Here is a 12,233-nt window from a genome sequence, read left to right on the forward strand (position 1 = left end):
ACAGCCCACCAGTGCCACCACGATTTCCTCACGTACGTACAAACCACGACGCGTCAAGACACACACGGGACAGGTAACGATAAGCGGCTTCTTGATGCACTACAGCACATTCGTAACACAAATCACCTACAGAGCTGTTGGTTCTCGGCAACCTCGTTGTCGCTCGACAGCGCAGCTAGGGTGGCACCCTAGCGCAGCCGCGGTGGGGTAGCGAGCGCGGCCATATTGGAAGTAGTTCTCCTTTCAAACGTACGTCGCAGGCGTCATACAAACGGCGAGACGCCATTGGTTGCGGATGAACACAAAATCCCTTTGATCTTGAAAAGCCGCTGCAGAGTTAAGCTATCACCAACTATAGCGTCGCACCTCAACCGGCTCGAGGAAGAAAAGGAGCAGCTCAGAGTGTAGGTACGCGAGCTACAGGAGGAGCTGAAAGGTGAATAAAAGCAGGGGAAGGCACTCGAAGGAAAGTTGGCGCAAATGGAGGTCAAGCTGGCGACAGAGGGTGACATCCCGAGAAAGAATGACGTAGGTGACGAGCACGTGTGTCGACAGTGTTTGACCCCGAGACGGGAAAGCCGGAGGACAAAGACGCCACGCCGGAAAACGATCCCGGACTAGCGCTACTCAGGCGGTGCGGGAGCAGGTGGCCGCACCAGGAAAAGGAAGAAAGGCGCATGGTGATCGTGGCGGGGGACTCCAGCATGCGCTACTCAGAGATGGAGATTAGAGGACGGGTGCGAGAGGAAGAGAGAGTGCAGATTGGCGTGTTCCTGGGGCAGACGGTCAGGGGGTCAGGGTAGTATAGAACAGTCAAAGGACAATATGTGGGAAACCATGCAGGGGCAGAACCTAGTGATTATCGCAGGAGGACCCAATGACGTTCTGCAGGGAAGGGGCGCTTACGTGCGCCTGCAACTAGAAAAGGGGGTGAAGGAACTTCGGGCTGTGCCCACATCTGCAGGTCGCCGTGAGCACAGTACCCGAGATCATTGGAAGAGGGGTGCATGTGGAAAGTGATGTTGTAGCGATAAACCAAGACATACGGGAGCTGATCAAGGAGCTCAGTTTCGCTGTCGTAGACATCAATAGGTATGTCCGATGGGTGAGCCGGAAGAGGGCGTTCTAGCGTGACGGATTTCATTTCAGCGAGCAGGTGGGAGGAGCCGTCACAAGACGACACGCGGCGCGAACTGTGGCTTTTGAAGGAGGCCACAGGCGTTTGCGAAGATGGTGTAGACAAATGTAAAAACCAAAGGAACATAGCGGGGTCGGTGCACATTGTTGCACGCAAACAAAAGGGACGACGACGGCGTATAAAGAGAGGGGGGAAATTGAAGATCGCATACATAAACATGCAGGGTGGCAGGAAAAGAGAGAAGTGGATATAGATTAGTAAGAAGCTAGAAGAGGAAGATATCGAGGTATACGCTGTGAACGAGACGCACCTACTGGACTTGGAGGAGCCTCCGGTAATTGGAGGGTATGTATGGGAAGGTTGTAAAAGGACGGCTGGATTGATAACAGGCGGAGGAAAAGGTATGTTTATAGGGAAGGGGGCTAATTGGAAGAGAGTGAAAGAAGACTAAAGAACAAGTGTGGGTGAAAGGAATAGTTGTGGGTAGGGAGATGGCTTTAGGTGTGTCGTATTCGTGAATGGGTAAGGATAGCAAAGATCAAAACGAAAAACTAGTGGCGTGTCTAAACAGGACATCGAGGATTTTAAACGTTCCGGAGGGGTCATATTGTTAGGGGACATGAACGGAGATTGAAGATCTAGACGGGTACACAGACTTCAACGGAAATCTAATGCCAGATATGTGTGAGCACCTAAAGCTGATCATAGTACATAGGGAACCGGTCGCCCCGTTATTCATCCATGAGTGAAGGGTGCTCAAGCGAAGGCTTTGGGTGCACGCGCGGCCTGGCTGGACGCGCATTTTATTTACATGTCACTAGTTATTTCGCAGTGAAGTTGTAAACGTTTCTGAGTACCCGTCTGCTGTCACTACATCGTCATCTACGCGAAGGAAAATTTGACATCCACCTCAACTGCAGCCATAGGGCTACATATTAGGTGTATGCCAAATTTGTGTTGGCAGAAACTCACCCTGCGTTACTGATTTCTCCTCAATCTGATCCATGGCCGCCTACTAAGGAAATATGTTTACCGAGAATGGCTGTGGCTTGGTTTAACAAAACTACCCCATATGAAATTGTTTAATCGGGCTGCTGAGACAATGGTAACATCACATAATTTCATCTACTATTCGTAAGTAGGTGTTTTAGAGATGTTTTAAATTTAACTGAACTTGAGTCTAGTCAGTGCATGGCCTTTTAAGGGAGATGAAGGGATCACCCCACTATTCTCTGCAGAAACAAAACCACAAATATTTCACATAATTTCATATTTCGAATAATTCTGCAAAATAACTAAATAGTATAGTCAAGCGGTAATTACAAACGTGTTTTGCTTCGTCTACCTTTGAACACCAACCAGCTTCGCCTATAGTGTTTAAGAGAGTGGACAATCCCCAAATTTTTCTTTCATTCCTCTTGATAATTGTAGCGTTTAACGCGCCGACGCAATGAAGGTGACGAGGCACTCCGTAGTGGAGGGCTCTAGATTAATTTTTACTATCTGGGATGTTTAACTTGGGCAAAAATCTCGTACACACGGGCGTTTTTGCTTTTTGTATCTCTCAGAAAAGCTGCTGCCGCGACCGGAAATCGAACCCGTGACCTCGTGCTCAGCAGCGCAACACCTTAACCACTGAGCCACCGAGGTGGGTTCTTTCATTCCTCTTTATTCACTTCATTTCACTTTGTTTACTGCTAATAAATTATGGCATAGCTAAATTCACTTAGTCCTACATTTAGGTGTGTTACAAGAAAACAGAGTGGTGCAGGCGTTGGGCGAACCCTTCCACAGGAGGATACAAGATGCGGAGATGGCGCTGTGGTAACTCACTCAGATTCCGGCTTGGAGTCTCGAAAGCCACTTCTATAAAAACTCCGATATATATCAAGCCTTCTTGAATGAGATCTAAAGTTTTTGTATAATAGGTGTGTAGCACCTGTTTCGCTAAATGCCTACACTGAGTGGCAAAACATCAGATTTCGCCATAATAAATGCAAATATTGCATTCAATTTTTATATGAAAATATTGCCTGTTTATTTAATTCTACTTCAGTCCCACTTTAATATTTGAACCACGTACATTGCGTTGTAGTTCCGAATTCGCATCACTGAAGTGTATTTTTTTTGGACAATCTATACAAAAAATATTTAACATAAAATTTAAGTATTGCTGTATGCCTGGTGCAGAGAGCGCGTTCTTCAATAAAGTAATTTTTTCTTTCGTTTTGCCCTCTTACTACAGACATTGTTTTCTATTGCCAGTAACATTTATTTTTACTGTTACAGTGTATTTTTTGTCATATAAGCTGCATGCTCGCAGCTAGTTTTGACAAAGGGACCCGATACACACTGAGACATCCCCGTCGTACAAGGCGTGCGCCCTCTGCCACTACTCTTTCCACGCGTGTTAGCACATAATATATTACGCTGTAGCCGAATAAACAAGTACCACGTTGCGAAGAATAGACTTACTCAACAATCATCTAAAAGACATAAAATTGCAAGACGATGTGATGGCATCAACTCATATGATAAATATACACCCTTGAAAATAGCTGGAATTTTCAAAAATCTACATCAGAAAGAGCATAATGAACAATGCTTCAAAGATTTAGCGTGGCTCTGATCAAAAGGGCACACATCATGATTACAAGGCAATGGTGAAGATAAGAGCTCCTAGAAAAGTGGCCCTACAAAGAGGAAAAGTGCCCACTAACGACGGCCCAAGAAAATCGACATGTACCTCGGCAGCCGCCAATTGTACATTGCAGAGTGGTACTGCCCAGTGAATACTGAAGTATAGGCAGCAGCTGTAAAATAAATGGGATGATTCTAGAAGCGATAAATGCCTCCTTGTGTATCACAGAACACTGTGCTGAGCAGTGGGGAGACAAAAAAACCAAAGTTGCTTGTCAAGGCAGTGAAGCAGCAACACGCAAAGCAGCATATTCTGCATCGACTGAAGAGTTACTTGACCACTAGTTTTTGGAACAGGTGTTATAAAATTACAATGCTGGTAACAAATTGTTACAATTCCTAAAATTTCTTCCATTTCAATGGCGCGGCTTTTTAATTACCGGTGCACATCGTTTCGCCAGACACGAAAGCAAACTGCCTAATAGAGGTCTTGGTTGCTAAACCACCAAACTTGGAACCTCAATATTTCATAACTCATCTGTTGAAGCAGAATTCCTTTCCTCCACACAGCTGGTGTTTGGCTGGCAGCACAAGTAAAGGGCTACATTTGTGTTTCAAAAACAAAATGTGATGCCCACCCAACCACTTCATTGATAGATGCCTCAGCTGCATAGCAAATGATATTTCGATAGACCGATGCGTTTTAATGGTAGTGTGTTGCTTTTGTGATGTTACGTTCAAAACAAGCTCTTAATAGTGACGTTGAGTGATTACTCTTTACCGAATAAATCACCTTTACCCTTGAAGACTAAAAATTTTTACTCAAACTTAGCAAAACGTTGCACGCACGACAGGAGACATTTTATCACAAATTTTATTCCCAAACTATTAGATGACAACACAATTATGCTTGCATTTGCTAGATTGGAGATTTTTTCTAGAAAATAAAAAGTTTACCAAAGCACGCGATGCTTTTCACAAGTTGTACAAATGTATCATCAACAGAAGAGACAAAAGGGTACTTTGCTTGAAGAATAGGAAGCAGCTGTACCTGCCGACTTGGTTGCAAAAATTTTAAATACCCTGAACAGTACACCCAAAGTTGCTCGACTGTTGAGCGCATTACTTTAAAAAATGAAAACGTCACTTCAAATCTGCGATGTTCTGCATAAGTTGTCCAAATGGCCCATGAAACACTCCATTCGCTTCTTCCAATTTTGCCAGTCTTCTTTCCAGCTCTGGTTCTTTCCTTGGAGCCAAAAATCTTTTCTTCAGATCCTGTGAAAACGAAAGGAAATACTACATGTAAGCTTTATGTAAGGCCAAATCAGGCCACATTTGAAGGGAATGGTGCATTTTATGGTATTGAGCTTTGCATTGCCTACTTCCAGCGGTGACTGCCGTAACGTCTATGAGAATTTTGACACCAAAGCTCTTTCAACTTATTTACCAGTCACACTATGAATTCATTAACAGGCATTCATGAGAATGTGACAGACGCCTTGGTGGGAAAACGTGTGGGAACAGGGAATAAAAGGAGGTTGTAAAATAGCTTATCGATTTTTGAAGCCCTATTTACTATGCCCGAGTTGGAAAAACACACAAGCACAATAACCATTCTCTAATTTCGAAACATTTACATAGCGTTTAACAAGAAGTAAAACTTAGGGAGTCGTTCAGGCGTAAGACGAAAGTAAAGGCCATTTTTGAGGAAATGTGCTTCATTCATTGTAGTAGTTATGCGTCCCACTAACCTCTTTGTGTGTCATATATTATAAGGCATGGTGATGTAAAGTCATCTACCCGCAGCGTAGCCAGACGTACATTTCTGGGGTTGTTATATGCAACCGAGAAAATAAAAATCTCAGACTGCGCCCCAAGCGAAAACAATATGCCATTTCTCTGTATGCGTAGGATTCGTGGGCTATTCTATGAACCCCTCCCCCTGCTCTGCCGCTGACATGCACAAAAACATACAGCTCTTGCCGTGGCCGTGGGACAGATTGCCAAAACATGTTCTTTGGGCAAACATCTAGTATTCAAATGCCTCAGCTCTTATTAACAGCGATACCGGCACTCATAAAAACACCTCCCTAAATTTCAAAAACGGCCTTAGGTTCCCCTAACTGTTAGATTTATTGATAAATTTAGGTGTCGCCCTAAGAAAATGCGCTGCTTAGGTTTTGGCAGTTTGAACAGTTCTAGTTTTAAACATGAAAACAGTCTTTCCCAATTTTCTTGAAAATTGCACACCTCTGTCGTCGCGATAATTAGAAATAAAATAATAAGAACTTTCTATTGTGCTGTTTTTGTTCTTGCTGATTTCTGAAATGTTACGGCCCGTAATATATTTTGTATCGTTAGAGAAATGACTGGTTTCACTGTTTTAGCACTGCTTGTACAAACACTACATTACCACCGAACGTTCAAATTTACTTAGTTATGTTTTTCTGTGTATCCTATTTGTCAACAAAATACACATCATTTTCGATGTCTATACATGACTATGAACTTAAATTTTTCTCGTCCTTGTATTGCTTTCTTGCGACAAATTTTCAAGTGCAACCTTCGTTTACATAACCCTTTGATGCACAAAACTAATTTACTTGATTAAGGTCGTGACAATATTTTTTATGTACAAGGGCTCCGCACATCCCAAATACAAAGCCATACGTAAATTTTTCTCATTCGGACCGACAAATTGAGGTGTTAAATCTGAGAAACACTGGGCACTTCATGCTGGTTATATCGGTAGAACGAAAATGCTACTTTAACTCTTTCGAGCATGCTGATCCTCCAGGTAACCAACTTTTGATTATTTTTCTCCATAAAGTGTACTTTTTGATAAGTTTTTAGCATGGGATAATATGTTGTATAAGTAGCTCGTACTAAGCAACCTGGAAATGAAGTGGCGCAATAAATAGGACAGAGTGCCATGGCACTTGTATTGGCCACCTTGCCCACCGTCCAGTAAAAACGGGCAGTATGTGCAGGTGCGGTGTGTGCAGTACAATACCCCAGCTTTGAAGACTAACATTGATGCGTGAAACGTGCAAAATCCCCTTGTGCCTATGGGGAAACAAGAACTGTTTTGTGGCCTTCATCCGAAAACGAATGGTAGACCCCTAATGCATGGTGGTTACGTGAGGTGACCACCTCATATTTTCTGAACCAAAACTGCCAACGTTTTTTTTCTTGTGAGGAATGCAATTTCTGACCAAAAGACATCTATTAGAAAAACGTTTTCCCTCCCAAAATGATGTACTGCACATAAAAAAGTCAATCAGCATGATTTATGATTCAAGGGAATACTATTAATGCAAAGTTGGTATTGATATCAATTGAAATAACGAAATTGCACAAATTCGCTTAACTGTCACGAGCCCATCGAGCCGCCAGGCGCGATGTCACAGACTTGTAAACAAGTGCGATTTCTTATCGGCAAAACTACGTGCTTCCCTGGCTTTTTTCCATTTTGAAGGTGCGGGTTCAACTCCACAAATCCCAGGAGCAAAAACATTGGTTCGCTACTTCAGACCTATGAAAGCTAGGTATAAATGATTAACAAGACGCAACAAATGCTTATGCTGAAGAACGAGAGTTATGCCTCCATTGCACCTAAATATTTGAGGACGTTTAATGACTCTTCATTCTGTATTTAATAGAAAACCAATATTGTTGAAGGGCAGAACGTATATGCTGGTATCCTCTGCACGAGACTTCGTTCCCTTGCGGGTACAAGTGCTTTATTTCTTGTACGCACCCAGTCGCAGCTACGGCTTCGCTAGCAAAACTGCTCTCCTTTTATACGACTGCTGAAAGAGCCCCGCCGCCCTGCAGCAGTACGCTAGGGGATACAACCGTGTTTTTCGTAACAAAAAACTATGGTGTAGCTACCCAACGGCAGTATTTTCAAAACCTGATATTTTTATTGCGAACTATTTTCTTAGCACAATTTCGCAACTTCTTTCAGCAAATAAAAGTGAACTGGTATCTCATCAAGGCAATTTGAAGGCACTCTATACCACTTCCCATTGCATAACTAGTGCGGGGGTTGTACCAAACTTAGACAGGAATGCCACATCGTCTTCACTGGACGTTTAAGAGCTGCTTTGACGTGGATTGTCCGCAGCCCATATCACCAGATACACTGCACTGATAGAATTTGTAGAATAAGTATAGCGTAGAAGGGAGCACGTTCCTGCTTTGTTTGGTGATGGCAGGCTGCCTGTGGGGTGTTAATGGCGCGCCTGCGTCATCTCATTACAACCACTCATTCCAAAGGAAGTGTTTTGTGGGTACAAAGGCAAAGCAGCTTTACCAATTGTCGCTGCTAGCCGTAACTGCCTATGATTAGCGTTAAAGTGCTTCGCTATTTATGTGTATGGTACTAGTGTAATTACCTTGCCGAATTTCTCCTGTAGTACTGATTACATGTCGAAAACGTGGAAGTACACAATCCATTGACTACGTTTGTCCTTACTCAGCAAGAATTCTCACCTAAGGTGGTCTTTACATTCCGAACTCATCTTGCATTTCCGAATATCCTCGTTTGTATCCCATCCGGTGCGACATTTCGTATATTTTTTATAATATGAAATACTTGGTTTATGCGAGCCTCACAGAAGAAGGTTGTGTGATGGTTCTATTCGGTGCATTCTTGAATATTCCTTGAGCACTTGGCCAGTTTGCACATTATCGTTAGGCCATTTTGTGAACCATCGGTCAGTCATTTTGCATGCCATTAACGCCAATTTTGCGCCTGAAGTTTTTAACTGTGCTTTCATTGTAAAACGACTAAGTCTCTCAACAGAATTGAGTACAAGGTCAAACGGTAGTATCTTGTATTTCCAACAATACGCGTATAGGCACACAAACTAAACTGCACTAACGGTTGATTATTACGTTTTGACGCTGCTAAAATAGTGTTTACAGTGAATGAATAGGTTACTTATGGCAGCAAATTCAAATAAAACGTCTCTTATAAAATCTTGCCCAAATGTTTTTTCTGAATAAAAATCTAGTTCAAGACCACATAGGTACTTAGTGGTGATTCTCTATTATACACACCTTTATCTCTTCGCTGAGGTCGTCAGTGGTAGACTCTGCATTGAGTCGTAAAAATGCTTCCTCTTTCTGCAAAGAAAATTACATTATTTGAAACAATCCCATCAGAATTATTCACACAAATATTTTTTTAGAATACCACGATTTAGCTGGCTGATAGAGGCATAAGTAGGAAAGAGCTTTCTAGAGAACAATTACGGCAACCGTTACCAGAGCCACTTTAAGGTGCATAATACTCTACTATGAAAAGTGGATGCAGAATAATTTTTTTATATCCGGCCTTAACCTCACGGCTGTAACACGAAACGTAATACAAGTATGGCAGTGTTAGCCCATGGAGTCTTTATACCGATACCCTCACAACACCCTTTAAGTCTGTTCAATGCAACCATCATATGAATCTAATTTCATACACCGAAGCTGTTAAGCAGTCGTTGGTTGGAAAAGTTTCAGACCTAAACAAAAAAACTGAGCCAGGGCCCAGCAAATCTATCCTAAGATGCCAATCGTATGCGTCAGGATAATGAGGCATGCAGCACCGAGCTCACTATTCGTGTAAAGAAAAAACTGCAAAACATGCATCGAAACCGCAAGATAGATAAGGCGCTGGCAAACAATAGAAACCCCCCTTCCATACATTCTCCTAAGGGTTAGGTTTCCATCTTCTCACAAAAAGGGGGGGGGGTTTGAAATGTTCGCCAAATCATTTGGTCCTCGTAGCACAATAGAATGGAATAATCTACCGTCAAACATTGTTACTGAACCGAATACAAGAAATTTACTAATGCTCTGAGCAAAAATATCAATGTGTAATTTCTATCATCTCACTGCATCCTTTAACTCAGTTCTTGCGCTGTCAAATGACGTGTGGTAATATTCCGTGTAGTAATACTCAGCGTAGTTCCTTTTAGAGACTGCACCAATAACTGTTTTTATTGTTTCTACTGATTTTTTTGTATTTGTTTCCTCTCTAGCGATGTAAATTATTTTTACCTTTTTTAGTTATGTTTATTTGGTTTTTGTTTTACTTTCTGTCACACTAGTGCAACCCCCTTTACCATATGTAATACCCTCCCCAGAGGGCAGTTTAGAGTTGTTTGAAATAAAATATGAAAACTCATTCGAGGGCTAGCGCATGCATCAGGCTAGACAGGACCCAGCAGTTCCCCCTGAAGACGCTAATCGCATGCGTCATAAACAAGCAATGGCACCCAGAGAAGCCGAATCCAACCAACCAGCCCCCAAGACAATGAGAAACATTTCATAATCTCGCCCGCCAGCATGAGTAGTGGTTTACAAGATCTGAGCGGGACATCCACTTTCGCAGGGCCGGGGAGCGTCCATTCTTTTTCTATCAGAAATTATGTGAGTAATGCGCTTGGTGCTTGCCCTCAATCAAGAATACACGGCACTCTTTTACAGACCACTGCACAGAACTGCCTATTTGTTTAAGACAGATAGAAGAGTAAATATTTTAGTTAAAGATACAAATGTTATAATTTCACAATTTTTACTAAGATGGTGGTACGCTTACTCAACTAACCAAAAAAAAAAGGATTTAAAGCCCCAAACCACAAACTCCCTTATACAGGCAGACAGCGGTCGAGGCGAGCGTTTCAAAAAAATTCATGCTATTACAGGAACTTCCCCACAAACCACGCGTATCTATTAAAAGTTGCACATACTAAGAAACAAAGGCAACAACAAAGCTTTTATATTTGCCAAGTGTGATAGAAACCGGTACAGGCTCACTAAAGGCCTAATCGATTTCACCAGTTTGTGCAAGCTTTCTCCGATAAAAGATAATTGCAAAAGCCGTGTTCTCAGCAGTTGTGACAGACCTTTTTTTAAAGGGAAAAGAGGTGTAAGAGATTTAACTGGCACTTGTGAATTTTCGCTTTTGCGTTTCAAAACTTTATAACGGTTAGAACTAACTATATATTCGATACACTTACTTTTGATACCCGCACTCGATACCGCCCTCCATTGCTGAAACCCGGGGATATACAGACGAAAGATCGTTTTTTTGGCACCACAGCAAATATTACTGCTCTGTGATAATGACATACTATTTGACCACAGTGTAGTTTGTATTTGGCGATATAAGGTGTCTGCAAATTGTGAAGAATGGCGTATTCTAACGTACCTGCTTGTCTTCCAGGCTCTGAAGCCTCTGCTCCAGCCGTTTTTTGTCTTCAGTCAATTGCTGAAAGAAATTCAACAATAATAATTCACACTTCCGTAGACCAATGATTTACTACTGCCCGACGCAAAGACAGCTGAACTGCTGGCATGTTCAAAATTTGACGTAAAACCTAAAAGGTGCACTGGGTGATTCCACAAGAGCACGAACATGCGTGTACACGCGCAATATTTTTTCTGTATTATATAAGTTATGCTCAAGACACAGATTAGCTTAAAACAGCAATTCCTTTTTGTGTAGTGTGCGTACTTCGCAGGAAAAACATTTGCAAAGGTGGGGTGGCTGACGCGCTGTTTTCGGCAACTGCGGTTTTCTTTTTCAAATTTGGGGATTTCCGCTCGGCGAGGTTTAATTGTTCTGACTAAACTTTGTTTTAAAACAAAAACTACCCCAAAATTACAAACAGGTGATAACAAATTTTGCGTTCTGCAGTAAAGAAAAAATCGAAATTGTGAAATCGTGTGAGACGCTAGATTTTCGCTAACTTCGATGCCTCTTATCTCCGTATCTCAACTTGTTAGCGACAGATAATGCTGAGCACAAATTTGTAAAGATATCTAACATATCGCTTGTAGAGAAAAATATAAATGTACCTCAACTGACATTGACTGCTGTGCTTCTTCCCAATATCCGTAAATAAAAAAACGGTCTCGATTTTATTCATCAAAGTTAGAGAACGAGACTCCTCAAGAGGGTCAACAGTAATGCTGAAATACATTTTGCGTAATTTTGTTTGCACTGAAGTTATCAACGGCTGAAAATCACGCGTTCCAGAGACAGCTCCATGCCGTGTGTCCGCTACTGCTGCTGCTTTCCTGGCTTCGCGCTTTGATAAAAAAGTATCTGTTCGCATCCTGCGGCCGCACTAAGTACATTTCAAATTTTGGTTCGTTGTTAAGAGAAATCCACGTTTTCTGTTTTTAACCTTTTATATAAGCGATGTCTCACTAAATGAAGCTAGCACTACTATGTTGGTGGCGAAGACGAGCGAGTAAACGCGCCTTTGTGTGCTTAACGTTTCTGTTAGGAAAAACAAAGAGCGGGGTAACAAATGAAGGAGTTTTGTTGGAGTGACGACTGCCGTAACTGACTTACTTGTGGGTGGGTTCAACAAAGAGGGTGTATTGATCTCCGTATTTGTAAGTAGAGCGAAAAACTCACGGTTCCTTCCCAACGGGTGAATTC

The 12,233-nt window shown here is 42.2% G+C and overlaps 1 protein-coding gene across 1 annotated transcript in view; it reads right to left on the minus strand.

Annotated features, from left to right (window-relative positions):
• Nucleotides 1–4,634: 4,634 nt before the first annotated feature.
• The window catches only part of LOC144141136 (TNF receptor-associated factor 6-like), a 35,613-nt gene continuing 28,014 nt past the window's right edge, over nt 4,635–12,233 (minus strand). The window contains exons 9-11 of the mRNA XM_077672669.1: nt 10,992–11,051; nt 8,849–8,914; nt 4,635–5,056 (exon numbers count right to left, since the gene is read on the minus strand). Of these exons, the coding sequence (XP_077528795.1) occupies nt 4,922–5,056; nt 8,849–8,914; nt 10,992–11,051 (261 nt within the window). The 3' untranslated portion in view covers nt 4,635–4,921. The remainder of the gene's footprint in view (nt 5,057–8,848; nt 8,915–10,991; nt 11,052–12,233) is intronic.

The sequence above is a fragment of the Haemaphysalis longicornis genome, unplaced genomic scaffold (genome assembly GCF_048455015.1).
Source record: "Haemaphysalis longicornis isolate Haplotype H1 unplaced genomic scaffold, Haemaphysalis longicornis Haplotype H1 scaffold_6, whole genome shotgun sequence".
Classification (NCBI taxonomy): Eukaryota; Metazoa; Arthropoda; class Arachnida; order Ixodida; family Ixodidae; genus Haemaphysalis; species Haemaphysalis longicornis.